Source organism: Vicia villosa, linkage group LG3 (assembly GCF_029867415.1).
Source record: "Vicia villosa cultivar HV-30 ecotype Madison, WI linkage group LG3, Vvil1.0, whole genome shotgun sequence".
Classification (NCBI taxonomy): domain Eukaryota; kingdom Viridiplantae; phylum Streptophyta; class Magnoliopsida; order Fabales; family Fabaceae; genus Vicia; species Vicia villosa.
Genome location: NC_081182.1, coordinates 12,710,446 through 12,733,019, shown reverse-complemented (window position 1 = coordinate 12,733,019; position 22,574 = coordinate 12,710,446). Strand labels below are relative to the sequence as shown.

Here is a 22,574-nt window from a genome sequence, read left to right as displayed (position 1 = left end):
GATTTGAGACCTAACAGGAGCATATTGGTCATTGAGTCCCTTCAGAAAACGTATAACATAGTCATTGTCACGATATGTTTTGATGGTGGGTAAGAGGTTGCAGTGACACACAGGATCACATTGACAACTTGGTAGAGATCTGAAATTATCAAATTCTTGCCATAACTTTTTCAGCGTGGTGAAGTATTGAGTAATAGATTGATCACCTTGCTTTTGGGCGTATATTTCTTCTTGAAGGTCAGAGATACGGAAAATATCACCTTGATGGTATCGTTCGTGGAGTTCGTCCTAAATTTCTTTAGCAGAATCGATCCAAAGAACGCTTTCGGATATTTCTTTGTCAATGGAATTTGTGATCCATGCCATGACCATGTTGTTGCAGCGATTCCTGAGAACAAAATTAGGGTTGGTGGCGGCAGGGCGAATTAGGGTTCCATCAATGAACCCTAATTTGTTCTTGGACATGAGAGCTAATTTCAGAGATCGTGACCAAGAATTGAAATTGTTGTTGTTAAGAGGAGGAGTAAAGATGGCTAACCCAGGGTTGTCGCTGGAATGCATATAATACGGATCAAGCATATCTTGCTGAAAAGATCGATTCTTTGGTGGATCGGTCATGGTGGTGCGTTTGGGTGAAAGATGTGGGGAAGATGATTCGTCTGAATCGATCATGACTCAGAGATAGAGATTGAGGGACGAAGAAAAAAAGAACGAAGGTTGACGAAGATGTGAAGAAGATGAAGAAAGAGAATGAAGGTGGAAGAGGATGAAGAACGAATCAGAGATTTGAGAAAAAAATCAGAGATTGAAAAAAAATCAGAGTAATCTTTACTGATACCATGTTAACATATTGCACATGGAAGCATTGAAAAGAGAAAGAATACATAAAATATTATTATTCACATTATTGGAAAAGTAACGTTACAATAGTAATAGTATGCTATTAATAGCATGTCATATAGCCGTTGGAACAGTTTGGTGAGATAAAAAAGGAAAGTTGTTATAAAGGATAGAATGGACTTTTACACTTAAGGTTTATTGGGCCTATGTATGCTAACAATTTTTACTCCTAATTGAGGATTGCAGCAAATGATAGATACTATTTTTTTTTTGATCACCAAATGATAGATACTATTATTTGTTCATCTTTAAGTACTGCGAAGAAAGAGGAAACACAGAGAAAATTTAGAAGAAAAATGATGAGAAGCTATTAAACAACATTCTATCCGTTAAACCTTAACTTCTTACACTAAGTAACTTCTTGTATAATGATCACTTGAAATATCTGATGTTCTGATAGCTTAAACAACATGCAAAAATGGTTAGCAATAGATATGTGAAATATTCGTCTACAAAACCCTAAACCACTATAAAGTGTTCCCAAGAAACTACAAGCTTCAATAAAATCTAAATTACTGTGCTTTTGGGTTGCCTTTCTTTGCATTTCCCTTTTTAAAAGACTTCTTCTGAGGTTTCAATTTGTTGCTTGATGAAGCCTTGGATTTATCACTCTTCCTGTTTTTCTCTTTCTTCACATTGTGCACTGTGACAGCCTAGAATACAGAGTACAATCATGAAAGGAACAAAAAAAAGCTACCAAAACGTAATAACAATGGAAATCAATGTCACTAGTTACTAGATGACTTGAAATGAATATACATACCTTGTTAACGTTGAGTATATCGTGGTTATTCTTGGACATGATCTTGTTCAATATTTTTTCAGTTTGTTCCCTTTCAAGTGATCCGATCCCTGTTCCTTCTGCCACCGGCAAGAACTAGATGAAAAGAGAACAAAAGGAAGATAATCAGCCAATTTATTGAAAGATAGTTGCTTCTACACATAACAATATAGCTGCTTTTACATAGATAAGATTAAGATAAACTAATTTCTACAAGATTATAGTGCACACACCTTTCGGTATTTTCCTTTATGTTGTGCAGGCTTTTCTCCTGCCAATTTCTTGTCAAATTTCCCACCGCTAGCTGTGGCAGTTGCTGCAATTCCTGCTACATTGCCCAATTCATCCTTGGTAGCTTTCTTTGGTGCTTCCTGGGTTCCTGTTATGGGCAAAGATGTAGCAGCCAACTGAACATGGATGCATAGGAAATTAATTAGATCACATTCCACACTGTGTTTGTTACAGTCTTACAGGTGTAAAACAACGCAAAAAAATTAAAGCGAGGGTCGCAACAGATTAGCATGAGTAGTTCTATGTAACAGCTTCTTTCGGCCAGCTAGTGTTTTGCATATTGAGCCCTGTTTATTAAATCTACGATGTTGTAATTGGTTATTCCTTAAACATGTTCTCAATTTGGCCATCACAGTACCCATGATTTTAACTAGTTCCAAAATGCATACTTAGGTTAAGGATCTAAGTTGATTGACTCTTTCTATGTAAGTTGACAAAACCTAAAAACTAATTTGACGCGTAGCAGCAACTAAATTGAAACCCAAATTATGGCAATCAAATATGCATTTTGACTCATGACAACATCAATTTGGCACCCAAACACGTCTGTAAACACTATTTTTCTACCTTTATCTCAATTTTATGTTTCAAAACTCATCAAAGCTAAGTTTTTTGTTTGAGAAAAGTTATCTAGCAGCTACCAACCATGGACCCTTTGTCCAGAATGGCTACTTTTCATAGTCATGAAAAATGGAATGCAAACACTTCATTATCAAATATTTATAGAGAAAACAAGAATTATTAGGAGAATTCTCTTTAGCTATTTAAACTTGGCGCTGAGATAAAGTTGTTCTAGATTTTGATAGAACCAAAAAGTGGAGTATCAAATTTAGAAATAAAAGAAGGCTTTTTATTATTTTCTTTTTGACAGAACGTTGGATTCTATCGGGGCATGGCATGTTAGTTATGTATGGAAAAATATAGGGGGTGTCAATTGCATTCACACAAACCTCAAGGGAGGTTATAATAACTTTTCCCATACAATAAAATGCATGCACAAGTACGAGCATACAAATAGAATTCCATCACGCAACAAAAACCTCAAGGATAGTTGTAAATAGTTAAAGAGAGCAACCTGGGTAAAGCCCCAAACTTTGCAGCATTCTTCAAGTTTTGTAGCCGATTTTTCTCTTGTTTATCAACTCTTCCCTTTTTGTTTTCTCTTCTTTTGGCAAAAGGATCCTCATCTGGATCTGCAAAATGTTACAATACCATTATCGATATAGCACCTTATAGCTTTGAATAGAGTACAAACAAAACAGTAAAAATGGGAAGTATCGGTATGAATTTTTAATGCACTGGTGAAAAGGAAAACATTTACTCATAAAGTAGTCTGAAAAATAATAACTATGGCGCAATAGGTTCTCCCGTATCATTTGTAAGTGGTTTGAAATAAATACATGTAAAAACTTAAATCGAACTTGATCTAGATTATCACTAACACATATTTATGTCCAAAATACAGAATGCAACCTAGTACAAAAACATAAATGACTATACAAAAAATTAATATCTAAAGACCATAGTTCCAAATTTTGAAGTCATAACCGATGCTCTTGAATAACCCTTCCTATGCAATGTCGAAAAAACCCTCATCGCCATCTCAGGATAACCAGCAAGAAAAAAACCCTTGATAACCAAAACTAATGTAACCTCATCCGGCAAAACCCCAACCCTCCACATCAAACCCATCAGAGCATTAGCATCCCAAGCCCGCCTAACAGTAACCAAAAACTGAATCCGAACATTAAAAGTATGAAGATTCGGCATAGAGCCCTTCAACACCATCCGGTTCCACAACCCATTCCCAATCTCCCACCTCTTAACCTCATAAAACGCAGAGATAAGAGTCGTATACGTAACAACATCCGGCATAACACCTTTATTATTCTCACAGTCCAACATAAACAAATAAGCCTCTTGAAGCTTTTCATCTTCACAAAAAGCCTTAACAGAAATGTTAACAAAATAAACATCTAATTTAATATTAAACCTAGAAAGAACCTCATCTAAAAACTTCACAACCTTGTCAAATTTCCTACTCGAAGTCAAAACATTAAGAGAGGCATTGAAAGATTTAACAGTTCTACAACATTTAAAACTATGCATTTGATAAAAAGTATCAAGCGCGTGTTGAATCATACCCGCCTTCCCATACAAGGTGATAATCCTCACGACGAAACCTTCGTGACGAGATTGCGGAAGCGTTTACATTGTATAGATGCATGATATATACTAGTCTTGAAAGCTAAGAAGGTGACATTCATGTAATGATGAAGCATTTGCAACAAGAAAGAAAAATAAGAGCAATGCATATCGAATTACTTACCATCAGTAGGTTTAGCTTCAATAATAGGTATAGCTTCTTCATCATTGGCACGGTCATAGCCATGTCTGCGTTTCCAAGTTCCAGACTGCTCATCAAATACAACTTTGTCCTTCTTCCGATTCTTAATGCCTGCAAAATAATACATAATTAAACCAGAAAACACAAACACGGCAGGGCTCAGCTAACCTTTCTTTTGAGCAAAAGCTTCCCATTTAGTAGGAGGCATAGGCCTGGGGAACTGAAAACATTACAACACTTGAATGAGCAAATGATTTGACTGATTAACAATAATAATGAAAGTGATTGATAGATACATGATTTTCTCTGGGTAATCTGGAAGTTGGTGGAGGCAATTTAACGAGGGGTCCATCAATATCTTGAGTTGAGGGCAAAGTAAAGAGAGAATCAGCAATGGCTTGAACTAACTCAGTACCTTTCTGTAAACACTCGTTCACCAGTTCAACCCTAAAAAATGAATTAAAAACATCACATGAAAATCTAAAATCAAAATAAGAGCTACAAGAAGAAGAAGAAGAAGGAGGGACGAACCTGAATTGTTGAGAAGGAAATGGTTGATGAGAATCAAAGGCCATTAGGTTACCGAGGTCGACCTCGAAGATTTGCTCGCTTTCCATCATCTCCTTCAGAGTTGGAACCAATTACACAACTCCAAATGGTGAACAACAAATACGAACCAACGGTGACGGCTGTGAAGTTCACGAAAAGGGAAGAACTGAAATTTGGGTACTAATATCTTATGTCATGAAATAAGAATAAATAAATTATTTAGTAATAAAACTAAAAGCATAAATTCAATAAATTAAATATTAACAAAATCTTGAGCCATGGGAAACTTATAAACAATATTCACCATTTTATATTCGAGAATATCTCAATACACCATTGATATTCTTAGATTCTCGGCGAAATTTCAATTATGCCTCTTGTTTTTCGAGATATACATCACAAAACATTTTTTTTATGCCAAAATTTGGTTTTTTCTCTACGGAAGTAGTTTAAAATCGTAAAAGTTGGAAAATTTTCATAATAGTTTAGTTAAGAGAAGATTTCATAGATACACTTACGAAACAATTGGGAAAATTTCATAATAATTTAGTTAAGAGAAGATTTCATAGATACACTTGCGGAACAAATCAAGATTGAGTAAAAAATGCTTCCGTAGATACACCTTCAGAAACAAGGGATATTTTTGAAAACGTGCATGGTGCGTGACAAGCCCAAGGGATGAAATAAGAGATTTCCTTATATTCATATTATTAGAATTTTCGCATTATTTGTTTAGGGTAAATGTTATAAAACTTAAAATTAAATTATTAAATTTTTTATATAAAAATTAATACACTTTGTGTTTTGCGGAGGATGCGGATTGCAACAGTGAATTTGAGCTTTCAGTATAATTAGAAAGGGGTTGACATGGAAGTTTAGCACTCTAATGCTCAAGTCAGCGTGAGAGGAAGATGAGTGAATGAAGCTTGAATTCAAATTGAACTTAAAAAATGACGAGATCAACTTTTAATGGCAGTTATAATAGATTGCTAAACTTTAGACGTAGAATATGGAGATCTATCTGATCGATCAGCTTGGATTTATATCACTTGCACTTTAGAGTAGGATATCGTACTGCTTCGTGAGTAACATGGTGGATTGGTTTGCTATTTGGTTCGTAACTATTGAGCCTTCTGACCTGCTCAGAATAGTTATCTCTTAAGTCATTGCCTTTGCTTTGTCGTGTGGGGCTTTGTTGCATTTGTATTCTTCTACCAGTCGTAGCCCGGCTTAAGTAAAAAGTCAAGATCTAACATCATTGTCATAGGGAACTTGCATGGTCGTAGCCTGGATTTACTACGATCTCATAGAGGAACTTCCCTAGTATCTGATCTTGAAGTTGAGATTCTTGATAGGTACGTGAAAGGTGTCGCGCACTCCAAGCATTCCAACTCCTATTTTCTTGGCCCGTATGGGGCATCGTACTCCAAAGGATCACTGTGTGTCTATTTTAAAAAAAGATTGCCCTTACATTGTTAGCTTAACCGACGAAGCTTTTGAGGAAGAGTTATCGACCATGGTGTACTACACCGACTGGCATCTTCCGTTTTGGCCATTGATATAGTTGATTGTATGGACGTAAGCAGTGCCCGTAATCTCACGCTTCAGTGTGATATGTACCTGCAAAAAGTAAAGAAGACTCATGTTTCTCTTATTGAGGTAGGTAACGTCTTGAGTTCTTTCAACCTCTTTGGCTCTTTAGTTGATCAGATAAAGTTACTAGCGAAAGAAGTGGCAAACAAAGATAAAGTTCTAGCTTTTTCTCAGGCTTCGTTGTATGAAGACAAGCTTCTCCAACATTGTGTTTTTGATGAAGACAAGTTAAATCTCTTAAGATCGTGTGCATTATCAAAGGATGAGAAAAAAGTCATATGTTAAAAGCTTTATGGTAACAAGAATTGTGTCACAAGCAACAATGTCAAGATAGCTTTGGGCCTTAGAAGATTGATTACTTCATTAAAGTACAAGTTGCAATTTCATCATGTGTTCTACCATAGTGCTCAGAAATATCATGATCATTTCCTTTTGATGCATAAAATAGTTTTTAATATCAAATGATTTTACATCTCAAATATTTTTAAGGTATTTTTCAGTTTTGCATCAGGTGTAACCGATTACACTATATTGTTAACCGGTTACACAAACAAAATTTTAACTATTTTTTAAAACTACATCAGGTGTAACTGGTTACACCTTTGAAATATTTGAATTTTTACAACACACTTCAACTGTAATTACGATTACGTGTTAACCGGTTACCACTTAAGCATTGACACTTTATTGTTTATGGATTAGACTCTGCAACACAAGTATATGAAAATGTATTATAGATTTGAATTTGTTTTGTTAATATTAAGAAGCATCTATTAATAATGAATACAATAATAAATAAGACTTTATTGATTAAAAATAAACTCTTAATTTCAATTCAAAAAAGTCACAAGCAGATAAATATATTATAGTGGAGGTGTAGTATCATTCATTTTTCTGGTATGAATATATATTTATTATTTTTTTAACCACTGTAATTGGAATCTTTGACCTCAATATACGCCTAAAAGAATCTCCACGGCTTTGATTTTTTATATCTGCTAAGAAAGTATCCCTCAAATCAAACAAGATGGAGTATCTATTTTTTTTCTAAATCAGAGTTGAGCTGCATTGCATGAAGTGGGGGATGGAAGCCCAGTCAAATCTCACAGAGGTATAGAAAGGACTCCAAACTGATAATACGACAACTTGTATCATCACTTGAAACGAACTACAATGCATGAAATATCATTCCTACTCTCTCTTTAATGCCTCTGCAGTTAATTGTTTAACTGCCTTTTGAATATGATGTTACTGATTTCCATAAGTTTCAAGCTTTGTCATCAAGTAAGCTAACAAAAACAAAACTTGGGACAATCCTAAAGTTCCATCCGAAGCTTTTATACAAACAAGGAAAATTCAAAAACTATTTCAAAGATTAAAGGAATCATCACCTTGGTGACAAAGTTGAAGCGACAAAAACTATCCATTTATTTCAACTCTCTCTCAACATCTACATCTTCAGCTATCAAATTTTCCACGCATGTTTTTATTGTATAAGTAATTTGTCTGTGTGAGATATTGGATCGAACTCTAATGTTGTCGAAGGGTAGCTTCTTGGTTCGACAGTTCGACAGAGTTAAGCATGAAGTCGAAGTATTGTTCACATGCTGGTGTCGAAGTGTGCATGCTGAAGTCGAAGATGGGTCTAGCATGCAGATGTCGAAGATGCTAGAGTTGTTAGCATGTTAAATTAGGTTTTAGTGTTTAAACCCTAATTTGTTAAGTTAGCTTGTTTATTAAGTTGACTTGTGTAATGGGCCTTGCTGAAAAAGCCCATTAGTTAGTATGTTAGGTTTTATTATAAATAGCATACTAGTCTCTCATCATTGCTAAGCTGCAAATCCTAATTTAGGGTGAGAGAGGTTATTTGTTATTCTTGTAAACTTGTAATCTTGTTTTAAGAGAAAGTAAAAGAATAGCAGTTATAACCAATTCTTGTGTTCTTATTCTCTTCCCTAATTCCCTATTATACTTTGTTATTGGTATCGTTTTTCACAACAAATTGGTGCGGTGAGCGTGGAGAAGATGCCTTCAACAAAGTATGAGATTGAAAAGTTCACCGGAGTGAATGATTTCGGTCTGTGGCGCTTGAAGATGAAAGCCCTACTGGTTCAGCAGGGTTGTTTGGAAGCGTTGAAGGGAGAGGCAGCCATGAATGCAGAATTGACGGCAGCGGAGAAGACGAATATGATCGAGAAAGCACACAACGCAATTTTGTTGAGCCTTGGTGATAAGGTTCTCCGGCAGGTATCAAAGGAGACGACGGCATCAGGGTTATGGGTGAAACTTGAAAGTTTGTATATGACCAAATCGCTGGTAAATCGACTCTACCTGAAGCAAACTTTGTATTCATTCAAGATGATTGAAGACAAAGTATTGGCTGAGCAGTTGGATATGTTCAACAAGCTGATTCTTGATCTTGAAAATATTGATGTGAAGATCGATGATGAAGATCAAGCGCTGTTACTATTGTGTTCTTTGCCTCGATCACATGCTCACTTCAAAGAAACTCTCTTGTATGGAAGGGAGTCCCTGACGTTTGAAGAAGTTCAATCAGCCTTGTACTCTAAGGACTTGAATGAACGAAAGGAGCATAAACCTTCGACTGTTGGCGAAAGTTTGGCCGTTAAAGGAAAACTCTTACGAAAGGATGGTAAGTTCGACAAGAAGAAAGGCAAAAGCCAGTCGAAGACTTACAGTGGCGAAGCATCTGGCATTCGATGCTACCATTGTAAAAAGGAGGGTCACACAAGAAAGGTGTGCCCTGAACGCTTGAAATATCATGGAGGTAAGGATAATGGCAACGCTGCCATTGTTCAAGATGATTTCGAATCATCTGATGTTCTTGTGGTTTCAAGCAGTGACTCTAAGAAGGAGTGGATTATGGATTCAGGTTGCACTTGGCACATGACTCCAAACAAAGACTTGTTCGAGGAATTATGTGATCAAGATGGTGGATCAGTACTGCTGGGAAACAACAAGGCTTGCAAGATTGCAGGTGTTGGATCTGTGAGATTCAAGCTCCATGATGAGTCAATAAGGTTGTTGACTGAAGTTAGGTATGTTCCTGATTTGAAGAGAAATCTGCTTTCTCTTGGTGAATTCGACAAGAAAGGATATGTTTTCCAAGGAGAGAAAAGTATCCTAAGAGTCATGAAAGGTTCGAAGGAAGTCTTGAGAGGCGTGAAGAAACAAGGCTTGTATACCCTTGAGGCTGAAGTTGTAAGTGGTTCGACAAATATTGTATCCACGAAACCTATGTCGAAGACAGAAATCTGGCACATGAGATTGGGCCATGTCAGTGAAAGGGGTCTGGTCGAATTAGGGAAACAAAATCTGCTTGGTGGAGACAAAGTCGAAAAGCTGAAGTTTTGTGAACCCTGTGTACTTGGAAAATCTTGCAGAGTGAAGTTCAACAAAGGCAAACAAAGAACACATGGATCCCTTGATTACATCCATGCTGATCTTTGGGGGCCTGCAAGGTGTGCATCACATTCAGGAGCAAGGTATTTTCTATCCATAGTAGATGATTATTCCAGAAAATTATGGGTATTCATCCAGAAGACTAAGGATGAAACTTTTGAGAATTTCAAAAGTTGGAAGACTCTGGTTGAAAATCAGACTGGCAGGAAGGTCAAGAGGTTGAGAACCGACAATGGCCTTGAATTTTGCAATGAGGCATTCGACAGTTTTTGTGTTGCCTTTGGTATTGCAAGGCACAGAACTACTGCAGGTACTCCACAGCAAAATGGTTTGGCTGAAAGATTTAATCGAACTATTTTGGAGAGAGTCAGATGCATGTTGACTAGTGCGGGGTTAAAGAAGGTGTTCTGGGCTGAGGCTGTTTCGACAGCAACATATCTGATAAACAGATGTCCTTCGACAGCGTTAGATATGAAGACACCTGAAGAAGTTTGGTCGGGACATCCACCAGATCTCGACAAACTGAGAGTATTTGGCTGCGTAGCCTATGCTCACTTTAGGCAAGACAAGGTCGAACCTAGAGCTCTGAAATGCATGTTCATGGGATACCCTGAAGGAGTCAAAGCTTATAGGCTATGGTGCCTAGAGCCAGGTCACAGGAGGTGTATCACCAGTCGAGATGTAGTTTTCAATGAAGCTGAAATGGCTTTTAAGAAAACTGATGATGTTGGTCGAAGTACAGAAACATCTGACGAAGAGCTGGAACAGGTAGAGATTCCTGTTGAGGTGGAGCATGTTGATGCTGAATTGCATATCCCAGATGAAGTCGAAGAAGAAGCAGAAGATGCTGAAGTTGAGGAAACTGACGATAACTACCTATTGTCGAGAGATAGGTCGAGAAGAGTCATCAAGCCACCTCAGAGACTTGGATATGCAGATCTTATAGCTTATGCCTTAATCTCTGCAAGTGAGGTTATAGACGAAGAACCTAGAGACTATAAGGAAGTTATGAGGAGTCGAAATAAGACTGAATGGCTGAAGGCCATGGATGATGAGATGAAATCTCTTCATGATAATCATACTTGGGAACTGATCAAGAAACCTGTTGGGGCAAGGTTAGTCAGCTGTAAATGGATTTTCAAAGTTAAGGAAGGAATTGAAGGAGTGACGTCGAAAAGATACAAGGCAAGGTTAGTTGCAAGGGGTTTCACTCAGAAAGAAGGTGTCGACTTCAACGATGTGTTTTCTCCTGTTGTGAAGCATAGGTCCATTCGAATGTTGCTTGCCATGGTGGCACAGTTCGATCTTGAACTGGAACAGATGGATGTGAAGACTGCGTTCTTGTATGGTGATCTAGATGAAACGATCCTGATGAGGCAACCTGAAGGGTATGTCGAAAAGGGGAAGGAAGATTATGTGTGCAAGTTAAAGAGATCTTTGTATGGGCTGAAACAATCTCCTCGACAGTGGAATAGGAGATTCGACAAGTTCATGGCACGCATAAGTTTCATTAGAAGTCAGTTCGACCACTGCGTTTACTTCAGATTTCGACCTGGTAATTCATTTGTTATTTTGTTGCTTTATGTGGATGATATTCTCATAGCAAGCAACAATGTTGAAGATGTGATGAGGGTGAAGGCTGAACTCAATAAGGAGTTCGATATGAAGGATCTGGGAGCTGCTTCCAGGATTCTTGGAATTGACATTCGAAGAGATAGAAAGAAGTCGAAGTTATATCTATCTCAAGAGGCATATCTACGGAAGATTCTTGAAAAGTTTGGTATGTCGAATTCGAAGCCAGTTGTGACTCCAACAAACCCTCAATTCAAGCTGAGTATTGATCAGTGTCCCAGTACTGATGTCGAAAGAGCCTATATGAATAGCATTTCGTATGCTAATATAGTTGGTTCTTTGATGTATGCTATGGTTTGTACTAGACCCGACATAGCATACGCAGTAAGTCTTGTAAGCAGGTACATGGTGAATCCTGGAAAGGCTCACTGGCAAGCATTGAAGTGGATTTTAAGGTACATAAATGGGTCTCTGAATAGAGTCCTAATTTATGGTGGAGCCTTGGGTGAAGATAGTAAAGCAGTAATAGAAGGATATGTCGACTCTGATTATGCAGGTTGTATGGATTCCAGAAAATCTATTTCTGGATATGTTTTCACTATGTATGGCACTGCAATTAGTTGGAAAGCAACACTTCAGAAGGTTGTTGCTCTATCAACCACTGAAGCGGAGTATATTGCCCTAACTGAAGCTGTGAAAGAAGCATTGTGGCTTGAAGGTTTTGCGAAGGAGCTAAAACTTCAAGGTCGAGGTATCACTGTTAAATGTGATAGTCAAAGTGCAATACACCTGTCGAAGAATTCAGCCTATCATGAGCGAACTAAGCACATTGATGTGAGGCTGCATTTCGTCAGAGGAGTAATCGAGCGTGGAGAAGTCCAAGTGCTGAAGGTTTCGACTGAAGACAATGCTGCTGATATGATCACCAAGACATTGCCGAGTTGCAAGTTTTTCCACTGTATGCAGTTGATAAAGCTGCATGAAGAAAGCTAGTTTGTTCCTTGACGTTGTAGAGTTAGGTCCAAGGTGGAGATTTGTGAGATATTGGATCGAACTCTAATGTTGTCGAAGGGTAGCTTCTTGGTTCGACAGTTCGACAGAGTTAAGCATGAAGTCGAAGTATTGTTCACATGCTGGTGTCGAAGTGTGCATGCTGAAGTCGAAGATGGGTCTAGCATGCAGATGTCGAAGATGCTAGAGTTGTTAGCATGTTAAATTAGGTTTTAGTGTTTAAACCCTAATTTGTTAAGTTAGCTTGTTTATTAAGTTGACTTGTGTAATGGGCCTTGCTGAAAAAGCCCATTAGTTAGTATGTTAGGTTTTATTATAAATAGCATACTAGTCTCTCATCATTGCTAAGCTGCAAATCCTAATTTAGGGTGAGAGAGGTTATTTGTTATTCTTGTAAACTTGTAATCTTGTTTTAAGAGAAAGTAAAAGAATAGCAGTTATAACCAATTCTTGTGTTCTTATTCTCTTCCCTAATTCCCTATTATACTTTGTTATTGGTATCGTTTTTCACAACAGTCTGCATTAAAAAAGTCAACCCTGCATGTTTTGTTTTTTCAAGTAAGTTATTAAAAGTGTTTTGTCATGTTTGGAGCATAGTACAATGAGGAATTGAAGGCGAAAAAAGTGTCATGGCTTTAATCTTTCACATTTTTTAAACTTGTTTCAAATGAAAGATATATAATGGGAAATATGAGAGAGAAGCAGTTTGGTATATTTGAATTGTGTTTTTAAGAAGTGTGACACTCTTTTTTGTGCGATTTTAAATTAATTTATTTATAAATTTTATGTGTGTTTAGAAATGTGTTACACCAGCTACTGTGTTTTATCCCCTATGTGGATCATACTTTTAAGGTGGTTAAAAAAAAAACACTTTAGTGCCGATTTAGCGACTATGATATTTTGATCACTGTAGTGACCAAATTAGCCATTAAATTCTAATATCTTATAAATTAAAGAATATTCGTCACTAAATCCGTCATAAAATGAAGTTAGCGACCGACAAACAATGACCAAAATTTAGTCACTATTTGTAATTTCAGTCTCTAGAACAATAAAATATTAACATATTTATTAGTTTTGATTAAAAGTTAGCGAGCATCATTTTAGCATTTTAGCCACTATTTGAAATAGTATATTTTGTAAAGAATAAAAATAAGAGTATTATTGTTATTTGTGCTTTAAGGACAGTGCACATGTAAGATGAAATCAATTCAAGCACTAGTAACTAAGAAGCAGACACTGATTTGTATAAATATCACAAGGTTTTCCCATTAATTGAGTGAATCCTAATTCCTAAAGCCACATAATAGTCTCTGCTCTGTAGCCACGACAGTTATATGTTTTAACAATACCATATCTTTATTTTCTTCTTTCTTAACAGTATATGATGAAGTTGAGGACAAAGTACTTCATCACGGGTAAAAATTGAGATGTCAAAAGAACTTGACATTAATTGTCATTCTCTAACTAAAGTTATGGTTTTATGTTTTTAAAATTTGTTTTATATTTATATTAGATGTTTTTTATGTTTTTCACATTAGATGTTTTTAGATGGCTCCTTTATTGACTACTATTTGGAAACTTCAAGTCTCCAATGATAATTTGACTCCCCTGCATGCAGAGTTTCTTCTGCTTTGTTTGTATCATGTCAACAAGAGTAAATTGCACATCACTAATGCTCTTTAGTAAATTGCACATCACTCATATCTACAAGAGTAAATTGTAGAGATATCTTTGGTAGTACAATTATCAATTTATGTTTCTTGTAGTGATATGTAGCCATTGTATATGTAATTTCAGGTATTTTTTCACATGGAAAAGCTGCAGATACAACTTGGTGAAGATACAATCTAGAGAGTAATAATTGCCTTTAGGAAACTATACATTATTTTTAACAAATTGGGACTGCAAAAATGTGACTTTAATTTTTAACGGTTCGAACATTCAATCAAAGTTATATTTTAGATCAAGTTCACGATGACAATGTTGACGATAGTGATGATGAAATTGAAGATGAAGAGATGAATTTAGAATTACAAGTGTATGAAAATAATATGTTAATATTTTTTTTTACAATTATTATTGTAGTGTTTGTTGAATACTTAGAAATCATTTGTCACAAACTCTTCTATTATATTTTTTTTATAAGTATTTAGTAAGATTTTGAACATATGTTTTTTGGTTATATTTTTGTCCAAGTATTTAAAATTATTTATTATAGGGTTAAATATGTTTTTGGTCCCTATAAATAACCCAAAATCTAGTTTTAGTCCCTCTAACATTTTCGTTCAAAGAATGGTCCTCATAAAGTTTTCCGTCTCTAATTTTGGTCCCTGCCGTCAACTTTCATTGACGGAAGCTGATGTGGCATGCCACGTGGAAGACAGACGGACAAAAAAATTTAAACACTTTAGATTGAGGGGGTTTTAAACCTCCGCTAAATAATAGCATTAAATTAAATGTAAGACAGCAAAATTTCGCAGCTGAAGCTATATATACTAACAATATTGTTCAGTATAATCTCATTAAAAAAATTGGCAACCACTGTTTTTCACTTATCCTTAGTTCTGATGTTACTATCAAATCTCAGTTTGAAATTAGGAAACTTTCTACCTTTTGAAGCCTACCTTGACTTAGTGCAACCCATTGCACTCTACTGAGCAAATTGCAGTTAATTTTATATTGTTATATCCAAGCACATCAAGCAAAATTGCGCACCGAGAAAATGACTCGTATACTTATTTTGTAATGCGTGTATCCTTTCCTTTAACATGTATCAAAGGTATCCTTGATTCCTGTGAAAAATTTATCCATTGTGATTGTTGTGTTGTGATTATGATTGTATATTTATAAGTATAGATTATATTCAGTCTCCTTTATTCAGACCCATTAGAGCATGAATATCGGTGGTAGCCTAACAATATAAAGCCACCCAATGTCAGAAAATAATAATATTTAAATGCAATGGATCAGTTATCAATAAACCACCGTTGCCTTTCGTGGCACCGTGGCTTTGGCAGGTTTTGGGAAACTTTTTTCCTTTTAACCAATCACAAATTGATTTGAAGTAAATTGTAGTATTAGTGGGACGCAATTTAAAATTTTAAATAAGTGGTATGGATATTTGAGAGATGTATTTTAATCAATTAAATAACTAAAAACTATAAAATAATATAATATATTAAGTGGGGTCCATTTATGCCACCAAATTGAGTGGTATGGATGTGGATGCTCTTAGGTGTAGCTTAGTCACCTTTAACAATTTAGTGATTGTTCTTTTGAAATAATCTCATAAAAATATTTATGAATTCTACGTTATGGCTTATGTTCTTTTGATTTGCAGTATGACCTAAGCAAATTTTGCCCTTATAATACAGTGTTGTACGATCACGGTGATCCATCAATTAATACTGGTAAGCAAATTTTTAAAATAACTTTCCCTCAACCTCCAGAACTTGGTTGGTGGAAAATTGCAAAGTCTTGATGTTTATGAATATTTTCATAACAAGTGCTTGTGTGGTTCTCCACTTCCCAACTGCACCTGATTCATAAGGAGCTAAATAAAGAAGTACTGTTCGAACCTTAAATACTTGTCAAGTTTTTTTTATATAGTATTCTGTTATAAATGAGTAAATTTGAGATAGAGTTTTACTTCATATCCAAAAATAATGTAACATTGATATTATCATAAGGATAGTCGAAAAAGCATTTCATTAAATCCAGTGGTAGATACTGAAGTGTGATGATCTATATATAGATTTATAAATTTACTGTTTAGTTACTGTTGAGAGATTGAAAAAATTGAAATGAGAAGGAAATGGAAAGGAAATTGAATGAATTCATTCTTCTCAACTAAATTCTAGCATTATAAGCTTTTTCTATCACAAATATACACCATGAATTTAAATCACATCAACACATAACACATGCATAACAAAGTTATATTGTTCCAGCAAGAAACTTGTCATATTTTACATCGTTGGTAAACTACTTTGCAACACTAAAAACTCAATTGTTCCAATGTTGACTTATATTTAATGTTTTATTAATTCTTTGTTGGATTTATTTAGAGGAGGTTTAAAAACCCCTCAATCTAATGTGTTTTAAAATTTTTGCCAAGTTGTCTTCCATGTGGTATGCCACGTCAACTTCCGTTAATGAAAGTTGACGGTAGGGACCAAAATTAGAGACGGAAAATTTTATGAGGATTATTCTTTGAACGAAAATGTTATAGGGACTAAAACTAGATTTTGGGTTATTTATAGGGACCAGAAACATATTTAACCCTTTATTATATTGTGTTATATTGTTAAGGGTAATGCTAACATGTGTCCTTAGGGCACATGTTAAGACCTATATTTAAAAAGTTTATCTTAGAAATTGTGTATTGAATTAATTATACATATATAATTAATTTTATTTTATACTTTATTCAAGATAAACTTTCTAAACCCCTAGTATTTGCATATGTTCTTAAATGTCGTAATAAGGCTCCAGGCGTGAGGTGTTATTTGGGAAGGGCCACATTGAGCACCATAAGAACCTTCTCTGCAAAGGAAGAAAATAGAAGGCGAACCCTAACCTCGCGAATGATGGGTAAGTAGAAATGAATGGAAGAAGTAGAATGGGCGTTAGAGAAGACCATTTTGCCCTTTACTCCAGAGAGAACACCTCTAAAACAACTTATTTATCATCATCAGAGGAATAAACACGTTGTTTCCTAAGGAAGGCAATATGGCCATCAATGGTGTAGACAGACCCAAATTCCCTTAGATCCTTGGGCTCAGGGTCCGAGGTAGCCATAATCTTCCCATTTCTTGGGAAAATGGATGGAAAATATGACTCACTGTCACTTATTCCACTAGTATCACATTCGTAATTAAGAGAACTTTCATTGCTGCCAAAAATGCCTTATATTCAACAATCTTGTTGGTACGCCTAACATTTCTATAACAATAGTTCTAGAGAGATATATGCTCGTCAATATTTGAGGGTTTAACCAGGCTTCCATCCTCATCTAAATCCCTAATAATTTCCACAAAGAAAATAAGGGAAAAGGAGAGTGTCGATGATGTACTTGTGTAAGAGTATGAACTTGAGTTCCAGGAGATGTAAAGGGTATCAAAGGTAGAAGGAACATTCTACAAGCTCTGGAGAGAAAGTGTGTGGAGAAATGAAATATTGGGTGTTGTCTCCTTAAATAAGAGAAATCAGGCCAATTAGGTATCTTATGGTTAAGTCATCGTTGATGACATCAAATGCCTCACATATTTTTCCCTCACTCAGACGCTTTGGTATTTTCTTCCTAACGTGTGACACACAGTCAAACACCTATAATTATGTTAGAGGGACTCAACTAGCCTCTCGTCTGAGAGACTCAACTAGCCTCTTGCCTAAGGGGCTCAATGCATGTCTTGTATGGGATCTCACTATGGATGTGTATTAAGAGCTCAACTTAAGATTATATCATCGATAATTCCTCTAAGGTACCTTGACGGGAAGAATACATATCACTTTAACCTTTACAAGACATTGTACTTGAGGGGTTGTGTATATATTCGTAATATTCATTCTCTAAAGCCTTCACATTCGATAATTTATTATTTTTTTATTGATTGTATTTTATAAAAAAAAATATGGTTGTGATTGTTTACTTCAATTCAAATCACTTATTAAAAAATAGTTATAAAAAAGTATATTTTAGAGAAACTATTCAAAACACATTTTGATTCTACTAATTTTTTTAAAAAAACTTATAAAGGTGATTATTTTATTTTAAAAGAAATTTTTTTAACACCAAAAGATGGAATAAAATGAACTTAGTCTCTCACAATATTAAACACAATTCAAATCTTTTTTTTGGTAATTTTTTTAAAACAAATTTCTTATTACTTTCTTACATTGCTTAAAAGATATGTTTACTATGTAAGTCAGGGATTTTTACAAATTATATCAAGTAATTCAACAATTGTATTATCGCATCTAATAATAATAGTTTATAATTATCAATTGATGTATTAAATATTTAATAAAATATAAATAAATATTATTTATGGTACTAACACCTTTATATTTTTTATTAGATAAATAAATATAATAATTAAGCAAATTAAATTAAGTTATATATTATTTATAATTTTTTTAGGGAGTGAATTTATTGGTCAAAGAGAGTAGCTAAATGTAATAGAATAAGACAACAATTATATTTTAGAGATAAATGAGTGAATCTTGTGGGCGGTGTAAATATATAAAAGAAAGTAATGCGTATAACACGTTTTTCTTTTGGTCAATGTTATATTTTTCCCATAGTTTTCCCCCAAAATATAAAATTAAAATTGAAACATAAAATTAAAATATCAATAAAATATTAATTTTAGGTCATTCATACACTATTTTAAAAGGTGGAAAGGTTTGGCAAAGTAAGACTAAAACTAAAACCGCAAACACTAGAAGGTGATATCATGTCATTCAACAACCACCAAGCATCATCCTCCACTCATGGTCGTCGCCCAGGGCGTCCACTTGGCTCCAAGAACAAACCCAAGATGCCTATCATAGAAAAACATGACAATCCTAATGCATTAAATTCCCATGTCCTTGAGATCACTTCTGGATCTGACGTGTCACAAAGTCTCTTTGATTATGTTCATCGTAAAGGGAGGGGAATCAATATCCTCTGTGGAAATGGAATAGTGACGCATGTTAGGCTTCTTCAATCCCCAGGAAATGTTGTATTCCTTCAAGGAAGTTTTGAGATACTTTCAATATCAGGAACTGTTATTCCTTCGGAAACAATACCGAGTGCAGGAGGATTGGTAGTTTATTTAATGGGAAAATCGGGAGAGGTGATTGGGGGGAGTGTCATGTCCCCTCTAGTTGCTTCGGGTTCAGTGACTTTGATGGCTTCTTCTTTTGCAAGCACTGCATCTGAAAAGATTCCTTTAGTTACCACTCATTTTATAGAGAATGAGCCATCATGCCTTAATGGAGATAGACATGTGACTAAAGCTGATAGTGGCTTCGCTTCGTCAATGCTGGAGAATCAACATTCCAAATGATAAACAAGATGAGTTCCAACACCAACTATTTCTCATCTTCTGCCCAGGGTCGTAGATTCGGATGAGATGCTACCGCACTACAGAATCACCACCCAAACCTTCTCATTTCTAGCTCGATTAATTAGTTATTTACATGTTGATGTTCAATAACATTCAATAAATATTATTATGGACTTGTATTTTATTTAAAACATTTCAATTTATTTAAATGAATAAATTCATGGGTGGAGTAAAATTTGGTTGTTTTGAAATTACTCCTTTTAATTCATTTATTTATAACTCCCCATATATAAAATTGAAAAACCCCTACTCGAGTGCATTAATTCAGAACGATATCCCTTTGTAACTCATTTACAAGAGTTTGAGTAAGGTAGTAGTCAACATGCTCAAGAACTACATAAATAAAATTGTTAGACATTTTCAAATTGGTTTTATACTAGGCAGATGTATTCACGAAAAAATGTGTTAGCCCAGGAACTGGTTCATAGCATGAATAGAAAACAAGAAATAGTTTTTTTTTGTGATAAATGTTGATTTGACAAAGGCTTACGACAACCTGAGTTGGGAATATGTGTATAAAGTGCTTGTAGAAGTTGGGTTCCCATCTGAACTGATCCAACTGATTATGGCTGCAATTTAATGTATATTCATGTCCATTAGATGGAATGGTAAGGAATCAAACTATTCTAAAGGTCCTCATCAGGGAGACCCTATTTTCCCATACTTATTTGTCCTTTGCATGGAGAAATTGCCTCACTTGATCTTGGAGGCAGCAGATGGTGGAAAGTGGGTAGGAATCAAAGCTCGCAGGAGATGCCCTAGTATATATCATTCTCACCTTGTGTTCGCAGACGATTTATTGCTTTTTGGTAAAGCTACAACTAAGCAAATGGTTTGTGTGAAAGATATACTTGATGAGTTTTGCATCATGTCGAGCAAACGTGTAAGCAACGAGAAAACCAGGATGCTCTTCTCGAGCAATACTCCCATTAATGTAAGAAGGAAGCTTCTTAGCATCTCCGAATACAAGGAAGCCAAGGATTTGGGAATGTATTTAGGAGTGCCTATTTCAGGTAGAAGCCCTGGAAGAAGATACTTCTATCCCATCATAGGGAACATTAAATCTAAACTAACGATTTGGAAAGCTCAACATTTGTCTTTTACAAGTAGAGCAACATTGGAGTTGTTAACAAACACTTGAATGCTAGATGTGGGGGACTGCTTAGGGATCATACTAGAAGGTAGTTTGGAGGTTTTTCCAAACTCATTGGCAAATGCAGTATAGAAATTACATAGTTATAAGCAGGGCCGTCTCAAATAATTTAGAGGCCCTGTTCTAATATTAAAAATGAATCCTTAAAAAATATACAACTTTTAAAATAATTTTTTATTTAAATTATAAATAAAATTAATAATATAAAAAATAAGTAACATAAAAAAGAGTTATACTCTTTTATAAAAACTTTATAGAGCGCTTCTTATTGAGACTAAGTTAATTTATCAAGTCTTTTTTTTTTCCTTACGCTTTTCATATTTAAAATTAAATTTTCTAAGCTTAGGAGGTAATTTAGGGGACATAATAAAACAATAAAAAAAAATTAGAAACTGAAAGTTCTCACTATTTTTTATTAAATCTGTAGCGTTGAATTTGAACCAAATACATAGTGTTGAAGTTGAATAGGAAAATAAATAAAAATAATAATTAGTAATTTACAAATAAAATGAATTAAGAAATAAATAAATAACAATGAAAAAAATGAAATAATAATTAAAAGATACATTTATAGAATTTGTATGCCAAGGAAGTAGAAAATTATACACAAAACTTTATATATATTTGTTGACTATAACTTATGCAAAATAATACTTAAACCAAAACAAATTTTTATTGTAACGTTATGAGTTAAATTATACCTTTGAGAAAATTAGTTTTGAAAATTAATATAGTACGTGTTGTAATTTTTGAAATACGACACATAGATAACTTGAAAGTAGTATTATAATGTGTATAATATGTAATAATTAACCCTAGTATTATCCTTTGTGTAAAAAAAACCTAGTATTATCCTATATATATCCTATTAATTAATGAGTAATGATATGGAAGTACAAGCACGACAACATTACACCGCTCGCCTCTGTCAAAAGTAAACGAAGCCCATACGAAATAACAAACTGCAGAAGTATGTAAAGGCGTTTTTTTTTCTTTTGCAATTGTTAATTGCATTGGTTGTTTAACAAAAGTTTTGAGGCCCCCATTTTGGGAGGCCCTGTGCAGAGGCTCTGGATGCACAGGCCAATCACCGGCCCTGGTTATAAGTGTTGGAGGGTTTGAAGATTGCTTTCTGCGAAGGATATAGCAAGGTTGAGATGAAGCTAGATAACAAAACTATTTTGAAGAGACTTAATGATAACAATAACCATATTAGCAGCGGTACAGGGATGCTCCAATAAATTTGGAACATTATTTTCGATGATAAAGAGGTTCGGTTTCTCCACATCTATAAAGAAGCTAACTGGTGTGCTGATACTTTAGCGAAGAAGAGCTTAAGTCAAATTTTGGGACTCGTTGTTTATGATCTTTGTCCCGATGAGTTAATTTCTTTGGCTAGTGACGATTGTAACAGGGTTTCATTCCTGCGTGTAATTCCTTTTTATTTTCTTGTTGTGATTAGGCCCTCCCTTGTATAAAAAAAATAATGAACAATTTTTCTCTTATGTTTTTTTTTTCTTTCTTTTTTACCAATTAATACATCAAATCAATTATATTTCTTGCTTCTTTCACTCTTATCTCACTATTTCACACATGTTTCTATCTTATTATTTTCTCTTCACAACCAAACACGTTCCTAAAGCTTTGATCAATAAAATTGTAGAAGTATGTCTTAAAACCTCAAGGGAATAAGAGAAAAATAAAATATATTTTTAGAATAAAAAAATCGACAAACGTAGTCAATTGTCTGACGAGTCTACCGAAAGTTTGATGATTTTATAGTGGCGTCAAAACTGCGGTCACAATAGAAGTCATCGGTGAAGCGATGATTGGTGT

General features: G+C 34.8%; 2 protein-coding genes across 3 annotated transcripts; one reads left to right on the top strand and one right to left on the bottom strand.

The window, feature by feature from the left end:
* Positions 1-1,301: 1,301 nt before the first annotated feature.
* On the bottom strand, positions 1,302-5,056 carry LOC131660334 (ribosome biogenesis regulatory protein homolog). 2 transcript variants are annotated; one of them, XM_058929557.1, is made up of 8 exons: positions 4,851-5,054; positions 4,616-4,766; positions 4,488-4,539; positions 4,302-4,430; positions 3,048-3,165; positions 1,915-2,098; positions 1,664-1,777; positions 1,302-1,553 (listed from the first exon to the last, which is right to left on the bottom strand). In XM_058929557.1, exons 1-8 carry the CDS (start codon positions 4,937-4,939, stop codon positions 1,413-1,415), a joined length of 978 nt encoding a protein of 325 aa, XP_058785540.1. In that variant the 5' UTR covers positions 4,940-5,054; the 3' UTR covers positions 1,302-1,412. The 2 variants fall into 2 exon arrangements, with proteins under 2 accessions (XP_058785540.1, XP_058785539.1); XM_058929556.1 differs by having other exon boundaries at positions 4,616-5,056.
* Positions 5,057-18,928: 13,872 nt separating this feature from the next.
* Positions 18,929-19,525, top strand: LOC131657568 (AT-hook motif nuclear-localized protein 29-like). Its single transcript, XM_058926952.1, has one exon. It carries the CDS (start codon positions 18,929-18,931, stop codon positions 19,523-19,525), a length of 597 nt encoding a protein of 198 aa, XP_058782935.1.
* The last annotated feature ends 3,049 nt before the right edge of the window (positions 19,526-22,574 follow it).

Bases quoted from the DNA above. Each gene is read 5' to 3' on its own strand.
- LOC131660334 (XM_058929556.1), bottom strand. From the start codon at position 4,939: ATGATGGAAAGCGAGCAAATCTTCGAGGTCGACCTCGGTAACCTAATG. The intron at 4,540-4,615 runs GTATCTATCAAT...TAATGTTTTCAG, and splicing joins GATTACCCAGAGAAAATCAT to TTCCCCAGGCCTATGCCTCC. The intron at 3,166-4,301 runs GTAAGTAATTCG...AACATTTTGCAG, and splicing joins TGAAGCTAAACCTACTGATG to ATCCAGATGAGGATCCTTTT.
- LOC131657568 (XM_058926952.1), top strand. From the start codon at position 18,929: ATGTCATTCAACAACCACCAAGCATCATCCTCCACTCATGGTCGTCGC.